At 40.5% G+C, this 22,998-nt stretch overlaps 1 protein-coding gene across 2 annotated transcripts; it reads right to left on the reverse strand.

Moving 5' to 3' along the window:
• Nucleotides 1-466: 466 nt before the first annotated feature.
• LOC107390119 (collagen alpha-2(VI) chain) lies at nt 467-18,035 on the reverse strand. Of its 2 annotated transcripts, none has more exons than XM_015966668.3 (28): nt 17,781-18,035; nt 16,036-16,217; nt 14,346-14,953; nt 14,234-14,254; nt 13,911-13,976; nt 13,766-13,819; nt 13,615-13,659; nt 13,507-13,533; nt 13,392-13,418; nt 13,221-13,265; nt 13,084-13,137; nt 9,911-9,973; nt 9,052-9,114; nt 8,918-8,971; nt 8,802-8,837; nt 8,659-8,721; nt 8,357-8,419; nt 6,521-6,583; nt 6,386-6,448; nt 3,978-4,028; nt 3,809-3,907; nt 2,979-3,041; nt 2,864-2,899; nt 2,741-2,786; nt 2,421-2,573; nt 1,445-1,900; nt 1,322-1,360; nt 467-1,248 (listed from the first exon to the last, which is right to left on the reverse strand). In XM_015966668.3, the coding sequence occupies exons 2-28, from the start codon at nt 16,196-16,198 to the stop codon at nt 647-649; spliced, it is 3,123 nt and encodes a 1,040-aa protein (XP_015822154.1). In that variant the 5' UTR covers nt 16,199-16,217; nt 17,781-18,035; the 3' UTR covers nt 467-646. The 2 variants fall into 2 exon arrangements, with proteins under 2 accessions (XP_015822154.1, XP_054602981.1); XM_054747006.2 differs by having other exon boundaries at nt 16,045-16,217; nt 17,781-17,998.
• Nucleotides 18,036-22,998: the final 4,963 nt, after the last annotated feature.

Genomic DNA, 22,998 nt, shown 5'->3' on the forward strand with positions numbered 1-22,998 from the left:
CCCTCCGGCACCAAGGTTCCCTACCCTTGCTCAATAACTTATGAAACATTGTTGGGGCTCTAAATGGCCCAGGAGCCCTGTTAAATGGTCAAACACAACATCATATTAAGCTCTACAATGAAAAGACTGATTTGAGCTGCTAACTCAATGGCTCAATGGCTGCCTGAAGCTAGGACAGCTGTGTACAATATCCAGAGTTCTCAGTAGGCAAGCTATGGATCTATCTGGCATTGATTCAAAGTTTGGAAATTCCCAGTATATCCTGGAATATTACATCTTCGACATGTGCTCCGACATCCTTCTTTGTTGTTTTTATCTTGTCCAACAAGCATGTTAACAGTACCCCTGGCTAGCATCATTCTACGGTTAGCTTTACTTCCACCACATTTATAAACTGCTTACGTTGAAGTGAGTTGGGACGTGCTGATTTAAGCATCTCTGCTTATGAAGTGTTATACTTGATTTTCTCAGAACAAAACGTTTCTCTGTGGCCATTCCACCTTACAAATTTGCATAAGAAAACAAATCGTGTGTGGCACATTCATTTGGCACCTCAAGCTGCTTGTATTCAACAACAATGTAAATGCCGTTTTGAATTCTAGGACCCCTTTAATTACATACTAAGTATGCATCAACACAGTTTTTTTTAACATATCCATCGGATGAAACGGTCAAACAAACTAGATTCTAACAGATCAGAGAACTTTGGTGCTTTGAAGATGGCTTCCTGAGACTCCAAAGCCAATTTTGTTAGTACTTGTTGGTCAACGTCATTTCCCGTAGCAATCACAGTGGAGGTGATTTGTTCCCTGCGCATCGCGCTCACCGCCTTGTCCAGGCTGCTGGTGTTAGTGATGCCATCTGTGACGAAAACAAACGAAACCTCTGCGCCACGTCTTGTTTTGCGAGTGTTCCCTTTACCCATAATGTTATCAATGGCATGGAGAATGGCAGGCCCTGTACTTGAAGAAGAATCCAGGTATGTTAGACGCGACAGACCAGTACTAATGACATTAGAGTCGTGAGTGAGGGGGAAGGCCACTTCATTTTCATTTTCCTTGCCAAACTCTATCAATGCCAGACGAGCCCAGTTTTGATCATTCCTCGTCTTGGCCATCACCAGCGTGCTTGCCACCTGCTGCACAAAACTTCGGAAATGGTTGAAGTTTTCCGTCCCGAGGCGCTCCGAACCATCGAGAAGAAATACCAAATCTACAGGTCGCCCAACGCATGGAGCTACATCTAATTCTGTAAACAAAAGAACAACTAAATTATTTAGAGTTGCACTTAATTTTATCACCAAAACAAGAATAAAACCCACCACTTTTGCAGGGGAGGTCTGGACACTTAATCACTGGGTCTGGAAAGGAAATCAAATGGACACGCTGTAGGTTAGACCAGTATGAGCACAACCTGTTAGGTAACTCTTATGGGGAAGACCTACCAGGACAAAGCACGGTCTCCAGCCTCTCAATAAAGCTCTCCGCCACCAGGTCGGCATATTGCTTCATCTCTGTTATTCGGTTCTTATTGTTGCAAGCTACTGACACAAGAGTCTCACTGTCATGCTTCTTGTCAAACATGTCACCAACCCCAATGGCGTTCACCTCCACGCCCGGGTAGTTACAAAGGTACCTTAGCAAACTGTCATCGTCAGCTGGATCGAAGCGGCCGTCTGTGACCACAACGACCGAAACCTTAGCATGAGCTCTCTTGCTCTCCCTAATCAGGTGGTCGTAGGCAAATTTGAGAGCAGAAGGCATGAATGTGCCTCCAGCAATCCACTGTAGATTCCTCACTGCCGTTTTAAATGCAGACATGGAGTTTATGGTAGAGTCATCAAGACGGATGGCTTCAAAGGTTCCTTTGTGACTGAACTGTACAACTCCAACTCTTGTGCCTGGAAGATACACGCCAAGTTAATCGAGTCCTGATTGAAGACTTAAGTCTGATTTCACAGTGTTTTATATTTTTTGGCATGTACACATTCTGCAAAAAAGTGCTAAGTGTTTGTTCATTATATGAAAAGTTTCTCATAAATATTCACTTCCTTATTTTCCCATAGTTTGCACATGCATAGTGTTAACACAGGGTAATTCCAGCAATTTAAATTCTCAAAACAAGAACTAGTAATTAAAAGTGTACTATACCTTTAATTTAAAGGTGCAATAAGTAAAACGAACTAAAATCACAGAGGTTGTTAATAATTTACTGTGATATGATGCATTTTTACGTAAAAATTATACAGTATACACACACACACACACACACACACACACATACACACACATATATAATAAAAAGTATATTATAATTATGAATGTTACTGAAGCACATCCAACACTTTGGAAATAGTCCACCTTTGATGGCGATTTAAAAAACTTTTTCTGTTGCAGCATTTGGCCTGTTTATGTTTTTACCAGTGAGCGAGGCTGGATCAGAGGCCATCGATCCCAGTCTGTTGATGGTGTTGATAATAAAATTCTTTTCCAGGGTGAAGTTGGTCAGCCCGATGCTTTCCGAGCTATCGATTACAAACACAATGTCCAGAGCTCCACAGTACTTTTCACAGTCTGAGGAAACACACACACACACACACACACACACACACACACACACACACACACACACACACACACACACACACACACACACACACACACACACACACACACACACACACACAGCAGGTGAGCGTGCTACCGGAGGTGAGCTGTGTTTGAAGATCACATCTGCCTACCACAACAACCACACGTCTCCCGCATGTACGTCATGACATCACAATCCTGCAGGAATGTGAATACATATGTATTAGATTTGATGGACAAAAAATTCTGAAATTTTTCTTTTATTTATTACATACAGTGAGCCCGGGGTCACCAACTGGTCCAGGGTCCCCCTGCACAAGCACAAAGAGAGAGCAGTGATATTTGATCTGAAATCTTGGCGGATCAACGAATCATCCTGGAGATGCTCACATCCTTCCCAGCTTCCCCCTGGGGTCCTCGATCTCCTGGCTGTCCTGGCTGTCCGGGTTCGCCCTGCATACAAAACTCCCGTCACTACAGATAATTTCCAAATATGTATTATTATTATTATTAGATTTATTTATATTTTTATCTTTCCAGGTATAATCAAAGACCCCTCTGTAGGGTTTGGGGGCAAATTTGGTGCTCAACCTTCTTTTTTGTTGGAAAATTTCCCTTTAAAATCCAACAGCAGCAACATACAGTAACAATGGCTTAAGACAAGCATCAGGCCTTGTCATAAAGCTTTTTAAAGAGGTTTTAAGTTAAAAAAAAATCTGCTTTTCAAGGTTGTCCAAAGCTAATTCATGTTTTATGTGTCGAGGCTAAATTCCCACGGATGCAGCTAGACTGTCACACCCGTCTGTGGGAATAAAACTCTCAGATCTAATTAAGACAACGCATTTAGATCAACAATAACACAACATTTTAAATTAAATCAAATATGATGTAATGTTAAGTACAAAGAGAAAAGTTCATTAAACCCTGAGGAGAAATTCACATGCAACACCCCATAAAACAGTTGATCATCCTCAATATTAATAAGTTACAATAACTGCGTAGCCCTTCTCCATCCGTTGTGTGTGTGTGTGTGTGTGTGGGAGAGACAAACAACCTTTTAGATATCAGAGCAGCCTGCACAGCAAACATTTGAAGATAAGAGGTTGTTTTTCCCTGTTTCATCAGAGCGACATAAACATCACTCTCTGTTTATCTGGTCAGCATATCTGCTTAGTTCCCAAACCGCTCAGTGATTTAAGACACCTTGTCATTATTCTTACCGGTTCTCCTGGCAGTCCTTTATCTCCAAGCTCTCCTTTGGCACCACACTCTCCTCTGCGGCCTCTCGGCCCTTTCTTACCTCGTTCGCCTTTCTCTCCCTGAAGGAAAAAAAAGAGTCAAATACTTCACACACACAGACAATCTTATACTGGAAACAGAAATTTGTACCGAAGGTCCTGCTGGTCCCGGATAGCTGAATCCTGATCTGCCTTTGTCCCCCTTTAAAAGAAGACAACTCAATGAGTGAATGAAATGTAGACACAAACGTTAGCCCTGTTTACACCATGGTCAGCTCGGCCTGGGCTGGGTGGGGACAACCCACCTTGCACGGCCAGGTTGTGTTTTTATGGCCTTTTCAGGACAATGGACGTGTGTGAGGACATGGGCGGGCTTTACTAAAGTGGTGCGGAGAAGTGTGTGTATAGGCGTCATAAGACCATTTTGCTGAAGCACCCCTAAAAGCTATTGGAGGAACACTCCGCGGACCACCCCCACACACCTGTGCTCTCATGACCAGAGGTGCTCTTCACACTTCCTGGGCTGTGGGCGGATATCTTTTTTTTTCTTTCTCTCCATGTCTTCTCCGGCTGTAAAGCATTCAGAATTCAGAATTGATGTCTGCGTGCCGAAGACAAGCCTATACTTTCTCCATTCTCTATATGTTATACTCTCGCAGGTAGAGCGTTATAGATTCAGCTATAATGCCCCGCCAGATATCACAACTTTATTAGGAATGCTTTGGGTTGTTTTAAATCCCAACGGACACGTTTTTGTTTATTTATTTTTTCTTCCAGCACTCGCAGAGTACAGACGCTTCTGCTTTTGCTCCCTTATCTTTTTCCCAAGGCTCTTTGTCCTGTCTGCCTACAGAGCGCTTTCTTCTGGAAATCCCTATTTTTTAGAAATTGATTTAATTAATTGGTCATTCAACGCGATTGATAAGATTTTTTCTACGATGAGAACGGAGGAGGGGGCTCCCACTTGCCCGCAAGGGACACACGCAGCGGGATATGCGCTCGATTCCTGGAAGGTGTGGAGGATCGTATGTCTCTCTCAGCTGTCCATTGAGGACGTCGAAGACATGTGGGTATTTGGCCTGATGATCACTGGATTTCTTCTGATTGGAGTGGGAGGATATCTGGTTTTCTGGAAATTTGGGAAGACGGGAGTGATTGGAGGGCGAGCCGCACCCACGGCAAGCACCGCCCAGGCGGAGACCTCACAGACTGGGACGTTACTCGAGGTGAATCGTAAGCTGGACAATAGCTGCGTTACCGGTGTTAGTGCGCAAAATGGATGTCATCTCGGAGAGGGTCACCGGACGGTGTGGAGATGTTTAAAACCTAAATTGGCTTCACTGAAGGACTGGAATGACCAGTTACAGACTGAAGGCAGAGAGGAAAATTATCTCTGCCTGACCCAAACAAAGTCTTGTTATCCAAATCTGAAGCCAAGGCAGCCTTCGAGATGCCAACAACAACAACCCCCACGAAGGAAGGAATGCAGACAGATGCTGTGAAAACCCGACCCCCCCCCCCCCCCCCCCCCCCCCCTTCAGATTGTGGACTTCTGCCTAGTGGGGTCATCAGCCTGCAGGGTCAATGTGCCCTGCGTTCCTCCCAAGATCTCCCTCCCACCTGTGGTCTACAGTGGTTGAGCGCTGTACATGCCGTACATGGCTGCTCTCGCTGGGGGAAACAGGATCCCAGCCCCCCCTGCCTTCCTATTGTGATGTTGTGTTGTGTTATCTGTTGCTTATCTGTTGAGGTGTTTTTTTTTTCGCAGAGCAAAGCTGCCCTCCTGGGGGAGAGTAGCTGTGAAGTGCCTTTTTTTCCCCCCTCCTCCCGAATCCATTCCTCATGTTATCCTTTTCTCTCTCTATTAAGGCAGCGCGACTCGGTTGCGAATGACCACAGTCACCAACTCTTGTCATGTGTCTTGCCCAGTATGTCTGATCTTTGAATTGTGTGTACTGAAACTCTAATTTCCCTTCCCTGGGACAAATAAAGCTTTTCATTTCAAAGAGAAAGTAGGAGAGGAAAGGAAGAGGTCGTCGTCCAAATTAACACATTCTCACACCCCAAGTGTCAAAAACTGACGATGGGTGACCAAGCGTTTGTTTGAGGCGACACGTTGGTTTCCGACGCCCGCGGTAAAACGCACATTTAACTGACATTTAACCTCTTGCTATTTAACCTAACCTTAACCCAGTTTCTCATTCTAAACTTCCTGTTAACCGTGTTCGAGAGGGACATTACAACAATAACGTAGAAAGGCATAAATGTGCCTGATTGATAGCTGTTCATTTGGGTTCAGTCAGATGCCTTTCTGTGACATCAATTAACACACAAACCACCTAGCCAGTCAGAGGCTCCCACTTCGAAGGTAGGCGTGAGAGTGACATAACTTCAGTAGCTAATCAGTCCATAAGTGGGTGTGTAGGGTCAGCTCGGCACAAAATGAACAGCAGGGAAGCAGGGCCAAAAAAAAACCGGTTGTCTCCACGTGGACGTGCATGGATGGTGCCAACCAGGGCTAGACCAAGCTGACAAATTAATTTGTTAAACTCTCCTCACCTTTGGGCCGGATGGACCGGGCTCTCCTCTGGGGCCTGGTTCTCCAGGATTTCCCAAAGTGCCCTGCAGCCAACAGAGGATAAAAAGGTTAAATACCCACCTTTGAGCACTGATGATTTGACCAAAAACACTCACATTTCCTCCAGGAACCCCTGGTTCTCCTGGCTCACCCCTTGGTCCTGGTAGTCCTTGGTCTCCCTGGCGAAAAGAGACAGAAAGTTGGACACAACTTTGACTCCGTCCCCCACAAACGCAGGAAGTCGTGGCTCCAGGACTTTTGTCCAACTGGGTCTAGTGAAGTTCTGAGTCATCCTGGGACGTAATTTTGGGGGGGGACGGGTGGGACATGTCCCCCCCACTTTTTCAAAAGGCAGTTTTGGTCCCCTGCACTTTTTTCCGTCCAAAAACAATGTTACGCTCCATTAAATGGATTTGGTTGAGCACTAGGACCGAAACGGAAACCGGTTTACTATTAGACCCGCCCAAAAGCTAATCTATTGGCTCTGCTGATACTTGCTAACGTATTATTGGCTGTTGCTGCTGTCACTCAAGTTGGAAACAGTCAGAACATGCTCACGTTGTTTTGCTAGTTTGGAGCCGCTAGGGAACACCGGTACTGAGTCACATTGTCAACTAGACGCTGTGAAATATCAGAGCTCAGCTCAGCTTCCATTACATAACATTTGAATAAGTGTTCATTTGTGAGTCTTTGGTAGTTAGGCACATCCAGGAGGCAGCATGTCAAGAAAACGAAAAGTGGATATAAGAGACTTCTTTCAAAGTCAAAACGTAAGTTGGAACATGTGACACCCCTGCATTAAGCTCAGACTCACCTCCTCCTTCACACACATACTCAAAACTAACTTTTACAAACTCATCTCCTCCACATAACTGACTCCTCAGACACAATTTATTCGTATTATTATAATTATTTTTATTATTATTATTACTATTATCATCATAATTATTATTACTAGTAGTAGTAGTAGTAGAAGTGTAACTTCAAAACTTTTATCATTTAACTTTATTGTAAACTTATCTATTGCAATGTATATGTTCACATTAAAAAGCTCTGAAAAATGAACAGTATCATCGTCAACAGATTTTTTAAGCTTAATGTCAAAGATGGACACTTTTCATTAGATTTATCTTATTTTTTCCATTTATTTTTTGTGTGTTGAAATGCAACAACTGTTTAAACACTTTTAAGGGAAAAAAACATTTAATATGTTTTTATACACTCAAATGTTAGGGTGATGATCATGTGTAAAACATTAGTTCAGCATGTCCTCTAACACAGCAAATGAACAAACGGCCAGATCTCAGGAGGGACCGTTTATGTATAAATAATTTTTATACTTTTGACTAGGCCTGGGAAAGTAACAAATTTTGCTGGACGATATTTTGTCCAACAAATTGTTGATGATAAACGATATTGTCAACATTATCTAGACCAAAATAACCACTAATATAATGTTAATATATCATAATAATGCAAGTACACCCTTTAAAATGCAACAAATAAACCTTCATTTAACATTGAAATGTCCAGAACCAGAACTTCTAAATGAATAAAAATAACAAACAAAAATTAAATAAAAAAGGAATCTCACTCCCTGTTAGAAAATGTTGCACCAAAAACAATAAAAAAAGACCCAAAACAATAAATACAATAGCCTGTCCATTGTCAACAGCCAAAACTGCACTTCAATAACGATAATAGATAAAAATAATAATAGAGTTGTACATTTTTTAACTTTGATATATATATATATATATATATATATATATATATATATAGAGGATGGAAAAATTATTGAGATGGGCACATGACGTGTCAAGGGGTCTTTACATAACACCCCCCACCCCAAATCCGCACAAGCCTGCTGTGTCCCCCCCACTTCTGAAATCAAAATTTCGTCCCTGGAGTCATCTATCTGTTAAAATCCACCCACGATTTGATCTCCTCACCTTAGCGCCCTTTGCTCCTGCTTCCCCATGCGCACCTCTGTCTCCATACGGCCCCCGTTCCCCCTTGAAAACAAATGATCGTGTCAGAACCTGTACAGCATCGTTTTCAGTGCACAGAAAACAGGAGATGAGGGAAGAGACACAGCATAGAACACAGCAGAGGGAGTCACGCTGGCTGAAATCCTGCTGAATTTTAACTTTGGAGAGCTGGAGGGAGCGACAAACCTGATTAAAATCCAAACCTAAAATCATTAAAAAAAAGATGAAAGTGGAAATTACTGTCCCCCATAAACCAAACTCACCTTTATTCCTTTTTGCCCGTCACGTCCTGTCGCTCCTTTTGCCCCAGAATATCCTCTCCTGCCCTGCTCATATTTAGCAAACAGTTATGCAGAAATGTTATAACTTCGTAAATAACTTGTTAAAATACAAATGTGAGAAATACCAGGTCCCCCTTTGGTCCAGATCTGCCTTCAGGTCCCTAAAATTAAATAAATATTCGTATTTAAGAATCATTGTCCTAAATTTATTTTAATAAAATGAATCAATTCCACGAATTACCTGAATCCCCTTGCTTCCTGGCTCTCCTGGATTCCCAGGCAGTCCATTTTCACCCTAAAAAAACAACAATCAGCTCACTGATGATGATTTGAAAGCAACTTCTATACATGTGTTGTATATAAATAAGAAATTACTGTTGATCCCTTCCCACCCCGAGGGCCAGGAGGACCTGGCTTTCCAGGAAGACCCGGCTCACCCTGAAGAAACAAACAAAAGGCATTGATTGACATATTTACATTTAAAATTTGGAGTTCACTTTAAGACTTTGAATGCTTAAAGCAAGCCGATGTGCTGGCAATAACATTATATTTATTGTTGAGCTATCAGAAGGTTGTCAGTGAGCGATGTCTTTAAGGCTGGCTGCTTCACGTCTCCAGTTTTATTTACTTCCAGCATTTTATTTCCTATAAAAATGCAAAACAGAGTAATGAACTGCCGAGGAAAAGGCTGAGTCTGTCACTCTCTTGATGTTAGTTTGACACAGAAAAAGTTGTCTGTGCACGTCTGCTTCCTTTTAAACTGGCTGCATGAATTCTACCAGGTGCTGCAGACAATTCCTTTGAATAAAATGAGTATTTGTGCTGTTTCCATTTCACATATTCAATTATTTTTGTTTCTTTGACAAACAGAAACTCCAGTACCTTGTTTTTTTTCCTCCATTCATTATTCTATAAAGTTTTCTTGCTTAAAAATCTGCAGCCAGGTGTAAAATCAGAGATGGAGGATGACTCCTAGGCTTTTTGCAGAGTTAAGACTGAGAATCGACAAGAAGTGTTTTGCTGAAAAGTTTTTAAAGTTGTTAAATTTGTGCAGGTTTTTGTTGACTAAAATAATTTTCTGAGGCTGTATTTATATTTCTGGTAGAAGAGCTTCTTCTACACTGGAAATAATTCCCTACTTACACTTATATTTGAAGTAAAAAATATGAATAATTGCTTGCACCATGAAACTGGCCTCCTCACTGCTGCTTTTTAATTACACATGATTTCACACCTTTTCTCCTCCTTCACCTGGTGGTCCGGGGTCACCGGCTTCTCCCGCGTAGCCTTCAGGTCCCTGATAAAAACAGCCAACAAGTCGCTTAACTTAAAAAGCCTTTTGTGTAACAGATTTACACAGATTTAAAAAAAAAAGTTAAAAAAAAGGAGGAAATTTGACAATTGCTGCAAAGAAATCAAATGTTGAATTTACTTAATCAAGTTATGTTCACTGGTTTCACTAAACCTAGAAGCTTAAAGCAACACCAAAGAGTTTTTTTTTAACACTTCAAGCTACTGCTTTCAAACTAGTTTAAGTGGCTTCTTTTAGAAAACAATGCCGTCAATTTGCCGCAATGCTGGGATCAGGGAGCCTTACTGGCCAGACCGTGGCGGTGATGTGGTATAATCATGTCCTTTTTACAAAAGATTACACAATGGCGTTATAAAGGGGGTATGGGGCGGTCTTTGCGCCGCCGTTGACTTATGTTTATCTTGGACATACCATAAGTCCTCTACAGGCCCTGTATTTGACTCAAGCTCATCAAGCTCCAGGCCTTTATTGAAAGGAGGACCAGAATTAGAGGCAGGCCTCAATTTCTATTTGAGCAAAATGAACTAATGGTTCGCTGGAGTTTTTGACAATTAAAATTGCGCCCACATTTTCAAAGTTAAACACATTACTTTTAACAACGGTAGTTTCTGCTTCAGCCCTCTCCCCCCTCCCCCTGCGCAGCGGCCGCAAACTCACTGATGCGCCTGCAGCCTCTCGGAGTTCCTGCTGCTCTAAACATTAAAATAATTATTTCATTTTCTGTTCCTCACTTCTGATTACCTTCAATGGTGTCTGTTTGTTGCAACCACCAGGTACAAAAACTAACTTGTTTTTATTTGACTATTTTTCTGTCCTGTCTGTTTATTATCTTCCTGCATCTCCTCTCAATCCTAAAGAAAAACTGCTACCTGGGTTCATATATATTCACCTCATGAGTTACCTTTGAACTGCAGTAGTAAAAGATCTACCGACCGCAAAAACAGCGGAGTGCTCGCCGGCCGTATCAGTGGTGCTTCACCGAGGACAAAACAGGTGATGCGCCCCGATCCACAGCAGCGAAACGCATCAGGCACAAATAAAAGAATAAAAGACAGAAAACATAAAAGGAAATGAGCCGACATGAACGATTGCGTGTTAAATTAGTTTTTGAGGTGGCGACACCTGATTTGATAATGTTACTGTGGCCGTGCTCAGGACGCAGATGTCTGGAGCGCGTCAACAATCAGAGCTTTGCATGCGCAAGCTGGTTAAGGTTAGGATGGGGGTGAGGGGAAGGTTAAATAGCAAGAGGGTAAACGTCACAAATTGGTTAAATGTCCGTTTTACGGCGGGTGTCAGTACCGACGCTCTGGCACAGTGCGTTGCCTCCCAATGCGCAGGAACTTGTCACCTGCTGACAGCAGGCTGCTGTCTTTTCCGTGGACTGCATCTTGCCGGTCATTATCACGTGACAGCGACTAGTCGATGACAGGCATAAAAAGTGACTATAGAGCGGTGAAGTCGACTAGTGACTAGTTCATACAACCCCTGCTACTGCTCCCCAGTGTTCTACAGCATAATCAGCACGTTCTCTTTGAACTTGATATCAAATTTTCACCTCCTCTTTGTCTCCGCACAGTTAAAGTTACCCTCGCGGTCTATCACTGGCAAATCAAAAGTGAGACGGATGACACAACCGCCCCCCGTACTTGCTTGTTACCACATTCCACCCGGCCACAATAAAAAACCGGCCATTATTCACCTCCGCCGACTCCGACACCGGCCAAAATATGATGCCCGGCAGTTAACTGAATACAGGCTAATATTAGAGGATTTACGGTAACTTGTTTTTTATTGCGATCATCATTAATTTTTTTGACCGCTCCTACAGGTGTCTGTCCTCTACAGTCCCCGTGCAGTCTCTGGTGATCTGAGCTCCCGCTCTAATGGAGAGAAGCTCCTGGAGCTCTGCATCGCTCCAGTTTATCATCTCAGCTGACTCTGTTAACCAAACAACACTTACTGCCCATGTTTACTTTCACTTTTAACGTTGTAGCCGGGCGGAGGTCTGCAGTAACTCCCCACGTGATCATGACACTTCCCTTTGTTAAGCCATGGTGTAATATGCAAGTCCGGCGTTGCAGTAATATTACTACTAAGTGTGATGCCATGAATGCTGCAAAATTCCCGCATCGCCATGCCATTATGACATGTTTGTAAGACACACCGTGGCAGATTTGCAGACATTGTGCGTCTTGTAAAACAGCACTAGTGGTTTTTGAGCCAGAAACTTGAGCAAATTCATAATGGGCAGTACTCTGTAGCCCTCTGCTGACCAGAAACTGCAGTTAACAACTTTTGTGTTTGGGTATAGCTGCACTACGTCAGTAGTTGTTTCCTGTGCCAGCACCTAAAATAGAGGCTAGCATTTAGCTTCTTCAGTTTGCCGATCATCACTAAAAAGCACAAGAAGAATTTTGCTTTTTTTGTTGGAATCATGGCGAAGCTTAGAAGTAAAAATAAGAGAGTCAAATCCTTGGAGGCCAAAGGAAAAAACTAGAACAGAGCTAAAACTCTCATTTTAGGTAGCTAAAGGAAGCTATGAAATCAGGGTGTCGCAGGTTTTTTTTGTTTTTGTTTTATAAAACACCCATGAGTGATCTTGAACTGTCAGTCTCCAACTTCACAGTATGCCACTTCCTGTTCTCAACATCTTTTCAAATTATAACACACCATAGTGAATTGATGTTGACCTCACGTTGCTGCTACTGGACTTGCAGGTAAAAATATTTTTTGTCCAACAGTGTATTTTTTTACTTTGTGGCTTATTCAGAGTCAGTTGGCTCGTGTTAGCGTTAGCTCATTGTTAGCATAAGCTACATCAGGCTGCGGCTGTGTTGTTTACAACAGTTGTAATTTCACTTTCATCCAGTAGGAGAAATAAACGGGAAATGTAGGTGTTGCCTTAAATTTAAAGAGAAATATAAATTGTTATACATTATTATGTGAAGAAGTGCTTATTACTCTAAATTTAAATAACTAGGTTTTAGGGAACCAGTTGACATACCTTGGTCATATACATTCATATAAATTCAGCATTTAATTTCTTTGAGTGTACCTGAATGGAGTTGGGTACCTGCACCACGAAAGCTTACCTTGTCACCTGGATCACCTTTGCAGCCAGGAGCTCCAATTCGCCCAATTTTACCCTGAAAATGGCCAAAAAATAATTTACATTATATCAGCGCATGAAGCTTATTTTTGTAGCAACAGATTTCTTAATCCCTCTCACCTTTTGTCCATCAGTGCCATTCTTGCCAGGTGCACCTGCAACACCCTGAGAATTTGGACATGGTGCAAACCATTAATGACATTAATAAACCATTAATGAGTGTGCAGAAAATTCTAAAGGAAAAAACAAACAAACTTGCATTTAAAACTCAACATCAAGATTTCACTTTACCTTTGCTCCAATTAATCCAACTTCACCCTGTTCAGATAAATCAGACGCATCAAACCCAGCAGCATCAGTCTCAGTTTGGTGGATGAATAGAAAGGAAAAAAGTTTCAACTCTCACCTTTTCACCTTTAAAACCATTTTCTCCCTGAGCAAAAGCAAAACAAGAATTATTAAAATAAAAAACAACATGCTTTGAAACTAATGCACTAAAACTGTCTGAGCAAACCTTTAGGCCAGGCTGTCCAATTGAACCTTCAATCCCAGGATCACCCTGAAATATTTAACATTAAATTCAACGGTAACTTGAGACAAAAAAAATACACGTTTTTGATCATGTTTTAGTGTAAAATGGTTTCAGGTTTCAAAATTCAACATACCTGTTTACCTTTATGACCTTTTAACCCCATTTTTCCTCTGTTTCCTTTTACACCCTAAAAAAATCACAGGAAAAAGTAAATTCTGACATTTCAACAAGGAAGCAGAAAAAAAATCGTATATTTAATTATAACGCTTAATACTCACTTTTGGGCCTGAAGCTCCTTTTCGTCCCGGGATTCCGGGAACTTCCATGCAAGCAGGTTTATAACACTACATATATAAAGAGAAAATCATGTCAGTTATGAGTAAATTAGGTTAAAATTTTCCATCTTCATCTTCATTGGAAAAAATTGAATTAATTAAAAAAATTTCTAAGGAAACAGATTAAGGAGCTATAGCTGTTCCTCCTCCTCTCCTTGATGACACCACGCTTAGAACCCCAGCTTTAATGCTAAATCAAGATTTTTCAATACTTTTTCTATTTTTTTTAACTTTTGTTTTATTCTCAACGTTCCCAGAATCCTTACCTGTAAATAAGCTTGATATTTCTGCAAATCAAAACACAACCAGTGATTAGTGGTGGGACTAAATTTGATCTGTTCATCTTTAATACTCCGAAAAAGAAAAATCTCAGGTTACCATGACTTTTATTATCCGATCAATAGACTTAGTGCTTAGTTTTGGTTTCCCATCAACAATCTCCATGACGATGTAGTCATCTCGATACACTTCTAAGGGAGAGCTGGCGATCTCCCTCATCCCCAGCTCATCGATGCTTCTGGATGCTGCCACTGAGAAGATGTGGACTCCTTGGTCCAGAGCCTTGTCCGACATCATCTTTATTCCTGAACATGGACTGCCCGTCACATGTCCGTCCGTGATGACCACAGAGAAGAGCACATCCTTTGAACCTGCATAGTTGCGGGTTATTTGGTGAGTCATATTTTTTAGGGCGCAGTCAGTGTAAGTGCCCTTGCCCAGGTACGTGATCCGACCAAGGTTCCTGATGAAGTTCTCCCTGGTGGTGAACTGGCTGAAAACCACCTGCGTCTGAGAGAAGTGCAAGCCTCCAATGGACCAAGTGATCCGGATCTGGCTCCTGTATTCCTCCTCAGCAAGTTTTTGGACGAATATTTTTGTGAATTCCTTAATGCTTTCTACCAGACTTCCAGGCGGGGGCTCCTGCAAGGCAATGGTCTCTGAGGTGTCGATGGTGAAGAACACCTTGATGGGACAGTCGATGATTTCTGTCAGAGATGAGAACAATGACAAAAGTGTGAACAAGCTGATTAAAAAAAAATATTTTAATCGAGAGAAAGTGATCTGGTGCAAGCGAAAGAAAAAGCGAAACACTCCAAATTTTAAAAAATGCAATGAATGAATAAATAAAGGTTAATTGGCCTGAAGGAATGATGTGCTTTCAAGTTGTGACCTAGATACAGATAATAGCAGCTGAATGCCTCAGTCTTGCAGAAAGACACAGAACAAGCTGATGAAATGCAATGCATGTAGTTGCTTGAATTATTTTAATTGATCGAAAGGGAACATTACATATAAAAAGCATTTTGCCACAGCTCCAAACAGAAATCCAGCGGAAGCCGTGTATCTTTAAAGGTATTCACTAGTAAAAAGGGTAAAAACACTGTATGCACCTTCTTGTTGTTTAAAATAAACTCTAGCCTAGAAATCTAGACAAACTGTAGCAGTAGCAAAACATTTGACTCATTTTACTGTAGCCTCAGCAGGCCTACCATTGGCCTGAACAGTTTTAGACTGGGCCAATCACAGCGCTTTATATTTGTAGAGAGACCTTAGCCGGGCTTGGTGCCAGAGCTTTGATGGAGAACTCAACTCAACTCAACTTTATTTATAAATCGTACCTTACACGCAAAAAGATGCCACCAAGGCGCTTCACAGATCAAGTTAAAACATAAAACGTTAAATCCATAAGATAAAAACGTTGTATCACAAGATACAGATAAAAATACAGGGAGTACACAAATCGCTATAAGTTAAACAACAAAAACTAGTTATAAAGGTTAAAAGACAGAGAAAACTAAAAAATACTCAAGAACAACGCTCGTTTCAAATGACTTTCACATCAACTTTGGGCGATTTAGACTAGAGCTTTTCTTTGGGACATGAGCAGATGGAGGTATTTAAGTCATTTACTTCGAAACAGGATGCTTTTCCTTTGCCTCATGTTAGCATTTCTATAACATTCAGTCTTGACGTCAGCTTAAATATAAAATGAAACCAGGAAGGAAATTTCAGAAAATCTTCCTTAATTGGCTTTTTTTTACTCCAAAAAGCTGCCAAGACAACTCACTCTTACAACCTTCAGGTGTTGGTGTGGGTTCAGGCAGGATAGGAGGTGGAGTTGGGTCCGGACTGTCCCCCCGCCCTGGTATCGGACGGGGTCCACGAGGCAGGGCGATCTGAGCTACTGCAGCTTGGAGGACGCACAGAAAGATGAACCCCGATTTCATCATCACAACTGAATCACTTTTCCTAAACACACAAACACACACACACACGCACACGCACACACAAACACACACACACACACACACACACACACACACACACACTGGAAGATTAGACAGCTGCTAAAGTTAACTTTTTGAGTTCAATCTGTCAGAGAAATGAGTCTTAACAGAAGTCATCTCATGGAGCTCAGGAATTTTTTAAATCAAGATTTGAAATAATATCAAAGGAATGCTGTACTGCATGGAAAAAGAGCAATAGTTATAATTTTTCTGTAAAAATTCACTACAGGAACTTTTCAACTATATGAGAAATAGTTTTTAGGAAATATTTCAAAGAAATGACAGGAGCTGATAAAGTTGGGAGGAGTATTTTCTCTTTAACTTAGAATAAACAAATATGACATAAATTAATTGGATTATGTATTTTGTTCCTTGTTTACTTCTCTACTGTTTTAAAGATTTCCAAAATTTTAAGGAACTCCTGTGAGCCTCAGACAATAAATAGCCTCGGACACAAACAGTGTTTTGTCGGTTGTATTTCCTCCAGGCACCGTTGATCCCCAAATTCAAACTGCATTTAGTTTATTGGACTATAAACAAAGTCATAAAGAACACATGTTTATCTCTCACTTCAGAGATAAATCAGTGAGTTAGTTAAACATTAGACCAACAGTATTTATTCATAATTTTCCTTGATTAGAATCCAAGTTTCCACTTACAGTCAAGAATAAAAAAGGAAAAATTCAAAACTGTTATCAAGTAAAAGTGAATAAAAACTATCTGTTAGAGGAACTGAGAGTCAGCGCAGGATCAGACAGATTGTTAAACTGCAAAAAGGAGCAACACTTCCGAGTCCTAGAGTAAACAAGGAGTCATTATTAAATTACTGGAGTAAATGTGATACCTGGGATTGTCTATTATTTACATGCATCAGGGATTGCAACTTTGCAAAGAATCTGTTTAAAATAGACCCTTCATGTCACGTTAGCCTGTCACAAAGACACAAATTCTTCCCACTTTTTGTTCTAATCTACAAAACAGAAAAGATTATTCCTAAAAGAACATTTTAGTGCCAAAAATGAGATTTCCGAAAACGTTTCTGCATCTCTCAGCTTCAGTTTACCCCCTAATTTTAAAAACTAATCTTTCATCTTTTAATAATAAGTTTTTTTTTACAAGCTTCAATTTTTTTTTTATTCTTCAATTTTACTGATTTTTGTAAGAAATCACACACTCAACAATATGCTGTCAGGGTCAGATGTAAGAACTGGAATTAAAATGAGGGAAAAATCAGCTAAAGTCATAAGAAAAACAAAATGTTCCTTATGAAGTCTAGAGAAGGAATTCTCAAGAGAACTTTAGAAGATCTGGGGAAACTCTGGTTCTTGGAAGCAAAATGGATAGAAACTTCTGCACACAAATGCACGTTTAATTCCAGCCTGATTAAGTTTATTATCCAGTTTATTTGACATAAAAATTAAGCTGAACTATAACCCTCAACTACACTCATCCATCCCTGCAGCTCGAGATGAGTCGCTTTAAAGCAAAACATTATGATAAAAATAACAAAGTAAAGACTACTTACTGCAGTGACAACTCGGTGGATGCAGGCTCCAAAATCTTTCAGGAAATTCAAGTAATTTGCAGACTGCAAATGACGGATAATCATCTGAGCTGGAAAGTTCTCATGTCTGATCCTGGGTCAGCGCAGTTTGACATGAGAAATGTTTAGATGGGAGCTTATTGTGTGGGACAGCAGCTGGACAGAGACAGCAGCAGCATCCCCAACAACAGAGACACAATTCTGGAGACTTAAAGTGGATTTGGGTAAACGTTGTCTGATCTGATAGAACGAATGTCCGATGCTCTCCCATGCACAAACACATCCACTCCCACCACTGCATAGCCTTACATGGACAGAGAGACACTCACACTCACTCCCTGTTTATGTTTCTGGGCCATACAGCTGAAAGATGTCAGGGAGGAATTCAGCTGCTGCAGCCGATCTAAGAAGTCACAGTTATTGTGATTAATTAAACAGCAGGCAGGAACACAGCTGCAATTATTTTTACTAAACGTTATTATTTTCAAACAGAAATGCTTCTGATTTTCCTGTTAGTAGAAAACGTATTTCTTCATTTGTCTGGTTTATTTGCAGAAGCGTGGCAGATAAAACCATGAATCAGCAGGCGGGAAATCGGGAAATTATGAACAGAATATTTCCATCAATTGACTCATGGACAACTGTGGTAAAAAAAGGAATTAAGACATGTTATCTTAATAAAGTGTAAAAAGAATCTGAAGTGGGTTTTGGCAGGAAGTTTATAAACTGATTGTATCGCTTTGAACAGCCTCAGTTTGGAGAAACAGAGGGTATTTCTCAACGTCAAGGCCTAGCAAGGCGATGTCTTGCTTATAGGGAAACAGACTTGCATAATGTGACTGCGGCGTTCACGTAACGTCTCGTGAAACAGGAGGTAACCTTATATTTTTTACGTAGTTTCTACATAAATATGTAATGAACCTTTTACTTTTTGAATTGCGTAAATATTGGTTAAATTAAATATGTAAACGAATTACTACCTGCTAGCCACTGAAGCTGCAACTACTAATCAACTAACCAACCATAGATTACTGCTTTGGATATAAAAAAAGAACATTTTAGATATCAGCCTGATAGCAACAATTAGTTGACTTACATTTAAACTTGAAATTTGCCCCCGAAGTAGCTGCCGGCTCCTGATCCGCCATCTTTTAGAAAATGCCGTGCTGTATTCTGGGAAATTCTTGGCCGAGAGAAGGCAGCAAGGCACTTGCCGTGCATCCGTACTCTGCTAGCTAAACGGCTAACAAACGGAGAACAGATGCCTTCCATACATTGGAACACGCCTTAGCAGTTCCTGATGACGTATCTCCTAGGCAACCGGGGCGGGGCCAAGACATCAAGGCGAGGTACCTTGGCATTAAGAAACACCCACTGATTAATAAAAGGATAATGGCTGCAGGGAGCAAAATCTAACTGGAATATCACAGTTTCAAAGCAACAACAATTTAAAAAGTCACAATGGTGAATAAAATTATCGGATTACTGTCAGTTTATTTACACAGATATAAAGGTCTGTTTTTGTTTTGCAGGTCCTAAAACTCAATTTACTCAAGCACCATCATCAAACAATTCCTGGAAAAATAATTCGTAATGCAAAACAAAGCGCTTTATATGCAATAAGATGATCTTTTTAACTTTTTTGGAATTCATTCCTTTTATTACTAAACATGAAGAAATACTTTAAAAAGTAGAGAAACGTTCAAGATGAGACCCACTTCAAAAGTTTCTGCTCCTTCAAGGCTACGCTGAATAAAATAAAATACATTTTAAAATCTTTTTCATCCAAACTTTCTTTGATAAAAGCATCCTGATAGAAACTGCTGCAGCAGCACGAGTTCAGCTCCTCGCCAAACGCCACAACATTGTTTTTTCTGTCTCAGATCATTACAAATGACCCGCCTGTTTGTTCTTGCCCAAGTGATTTTATTCACACTTTAACCCCCAGAAACCCAAATTTAGAAAACAACTGCAAAACCTTTTTTTAACCTTTCACATGTTGTTCTAGGAGGCCAGATAAACGGGCCTATTTACACATTTTAACAGCCAATAGTGTTGCAGAACTGAACAATAGGACCTATTAGCAATGTAAATGTGGTTTTAAAAAGAAAAAAAATTGGGGAAGGTATATTTTTGCAGACGTAAATCTGATGTTGTAATATTACAACCGTGGGTCTCTGGGGGTTAACGAGTCAAGGGCAGGAAGCTACCATTCTTCTTTGTCCTTGTGAATGATCTTCAAACCGCTGGATTTAAAACAAAAAACTGATGCTCGTGTGTTTTTTAAGCTGAACCACTGACGTGATCCTTTCCCACTGAGATGACGGAGTAACCTGAAAAGACAGAGCTCACTGATGTAATTTAACACTTGTTTTAGTTAAGGATGCACAAATGCTCACGTTAAATAAAAAAATAACACCATTCGCCTCTGCACATTTTAATTAAAACTTCATATTTTGAGGTAGAGGAAGAAAACATGAAGTGGAAAGTTAAAAGCTGTAAAATAAAGATTTGTCTTTGACAGATGAGCAAATAAAACACCTGATTAAAATTGTATTTATTTTTTTACTTTAAGGGAAAAAAAAGTTCTGAAAATCCAGATCTGAGGCCCCACTGTCGGTCCAAAGGCTCAGGGTGTCCCTCAGGGCGGAGTGAAGGAAACGAGACAGAGACACACTCTCTGAGCTCTGCTTCTCAGTGTGTGTGTGTGTGTGTGTGTGTGTGTGTGTGTGTGTGTGTGTGTGTGTGTGAGTGAGTGAGATGGAGGTGTGTTTCTTGCTGAGTGAGCAAGGGAGTGATTAACAGAGAGAGAGAGGGGCAATCTGGGACTTTTTCTTACCTGAGCGACTCTCCTTTTAAATGACTGCTGCCTCTAGATGAGGAGATGTTAATAAAAAAAAACTATAAAAGTTATTACCTAAGATGTAATAATCATAAAGATAGTTTCTGAAGCTACATGCATGAATCTAACACACTGGGAGGGGTTAGGCATCTCACAGTGTGCTGAAAGCTGTTTCCCCTTTCTAAGTAGCCCCGTGTCAGTGGGTTAAAAGGTTTGGCCAATTTTTTTGTATTTTTATTCAACTTGACCAAAGATTTTCCCCATTTCTGTGTTCAATAAATCAGTAATGCTGCTCTTAAATTAAAAATTCATAAAATTAATTAAAATGTCTTTCTTAAAATATTGACTCCCACACAAACTTGCATATAATTACATTTGCAGCACAGCTTTATTTGATTATTTACTTTACCTTGTTAATGCTTACAGCAGAAAATAATTTTCTTACATTAAATTCAGCTGCTGTCCCATTTGCTCGTTGTAATTCTTACTTTACTGGTTACAAAACAGAACAACAACAGCAATAATCTAGCTCTCTAAAATAAAATGTCTCATTAGTAAATCTCTGTTAGCAATTAGCATTTTTATTCTCCTGTGCATTAATCAGCATGGATAATGTGTGAGATCAGGTCATCACTGATGCAAACGGCATTGTTTCCTCTTTTTTTGAGCATTTTGTCACATTTTCTGGAGCTGAAAGTAGCAGAAAGCCCCCCTCTATACTTATTTAATATTCATAGGTTGTTCATGTTAGAATTGATTATAAATAAAGAGGTTTTTAAAATGTTGGTTTTCTATTACTTTGAATGAAAATAAACACTTTTGCTTCCTTTGTTTGTGTTGGTCAGCCGTAAACTGAGCCGATGTGCTTTTTCATAACTTTTATATCTGTAAAACTACCTAAAATTGTTTGAATGTTACAATATTGAGGCTGTGCAAAAGGATAAACAGTCCTTGAATGGGCAATCATTTTGTCCTAATTCTACTCAGAAAAGTGTTGGAAGCTCTTTATGTTAAATCTGCACCCACGCCGCATATTTCATTACTCCAGAGTAAAAACCAAGTCACATGATCTTTTGGAAGGTTTCCCTAATTCTTAAGAGCAGTTTGTGATTTAGCCACCAGGGGGAGAACAAATGCTGCAAAAACTAGTGACAAACATTTCTACTGCTGATCATCAGTTCTGACAAAGTGAAGTAGAAAATATTTCACTTTATTTCACTCAGTCTGTTCCAAAAGTGTTAAAAGTGAAAGTAAAAGTTGATGGAGTAGAAATAATACAGACTCTGGTGTTTGTTCTTTCAGCCAAAGCAATCTTCAAGATTTCCTGTTTTTGTTTATGCAGGTTTCCTCTGGGCCCTTTGATTTCCTCCCACATTCACACTGTAAACTCTAAATCACCAGTGTGTGTGTTATGTGTGTGTGTGTGTGTGTGCAAGTCTTTGTCTTTTTCCAATGATTGCCTCATCAATCTTATATATATATACATATATATACACACACACATATATATATATATATATATATATATATATATATATATATATATACATATACATGCATTAGGGGTTGTATGAACTAGTCGACTTCACGGCTCTGTTGTGACTTTTTATGCCTGTCAACGACTAGTCGCTGTCATGTGATAATGACTGACAAGATGCAGTCCTCCAGCAGGTGATGAGCCCCTGCGTCGGGAGCTGGAGGCGACGCGCTGTGCCAGAGCGTCGGTTACTGACACCGGCGGTAAAACAGACATTTAACCAAACTGAGACCTTTTCCCTCTCGCAATTTTACCTTCCCCTCACCCCCATCCTAATCTTAACCAGTTTGTGCATGCAAAGCTCTGATCGTTGACGCGCTCCAGACATCTGCGTCCTGAGCACCGCCAAATAAGGTGTCACCACCTCAAAATCAAATTAAACACGTGATCGTTCATGTCTGCTCATTTCCTTTGTTTTCTGTCTGTTATTTGTGCCTGATGCGTTTCGCTGCTGCGGAGCGAGGCACATCACCTGTTTTGTTCTCCGGTGACGCACCCCCAAGATTCCACTATCTCTGCTCCGCTCCGGCACAAACTCCGCAGCAAAAACGGTCCAGTTGTAGTCGGCCGACGAGCAGCAGCACTCCGCTGTTTTTGCGGTCGGTAGATCTTTTACTACTGCAGTTCAAAGGTAACTCATGAGGTGAATATATATGAACCCAGGTAGCAGTTTTTCTTTAGGATTGAGAGGAGATGCAGGAAGATAATAAACAGACAGGACAGAAAAATAGTCAAATAAAAAGTTAGTTTTTGTACCTGGTGGTTGCAACAAACAAACACCATTGAAGGTAATCAGAAGTGAGGAACAGAAAATGAAATAA

This window comes from Nothobranchius furzeri, chromosome 14 (assembly GCF_043380555.1).
Source record: "Nothobranchius furzeri strain GRZ-AD chromosome 14, NfurGRZ-RIMD1, whole genome shotgun sequence".
NCBI classification, from domain to species: domain Eukaryota; kingdom Metazoa; phylum Chordata; class Actinopteri; order Cyprinodontiformes; family Nothobranchiidae; genus Nothobranchius; species Nothobranchius furzeri.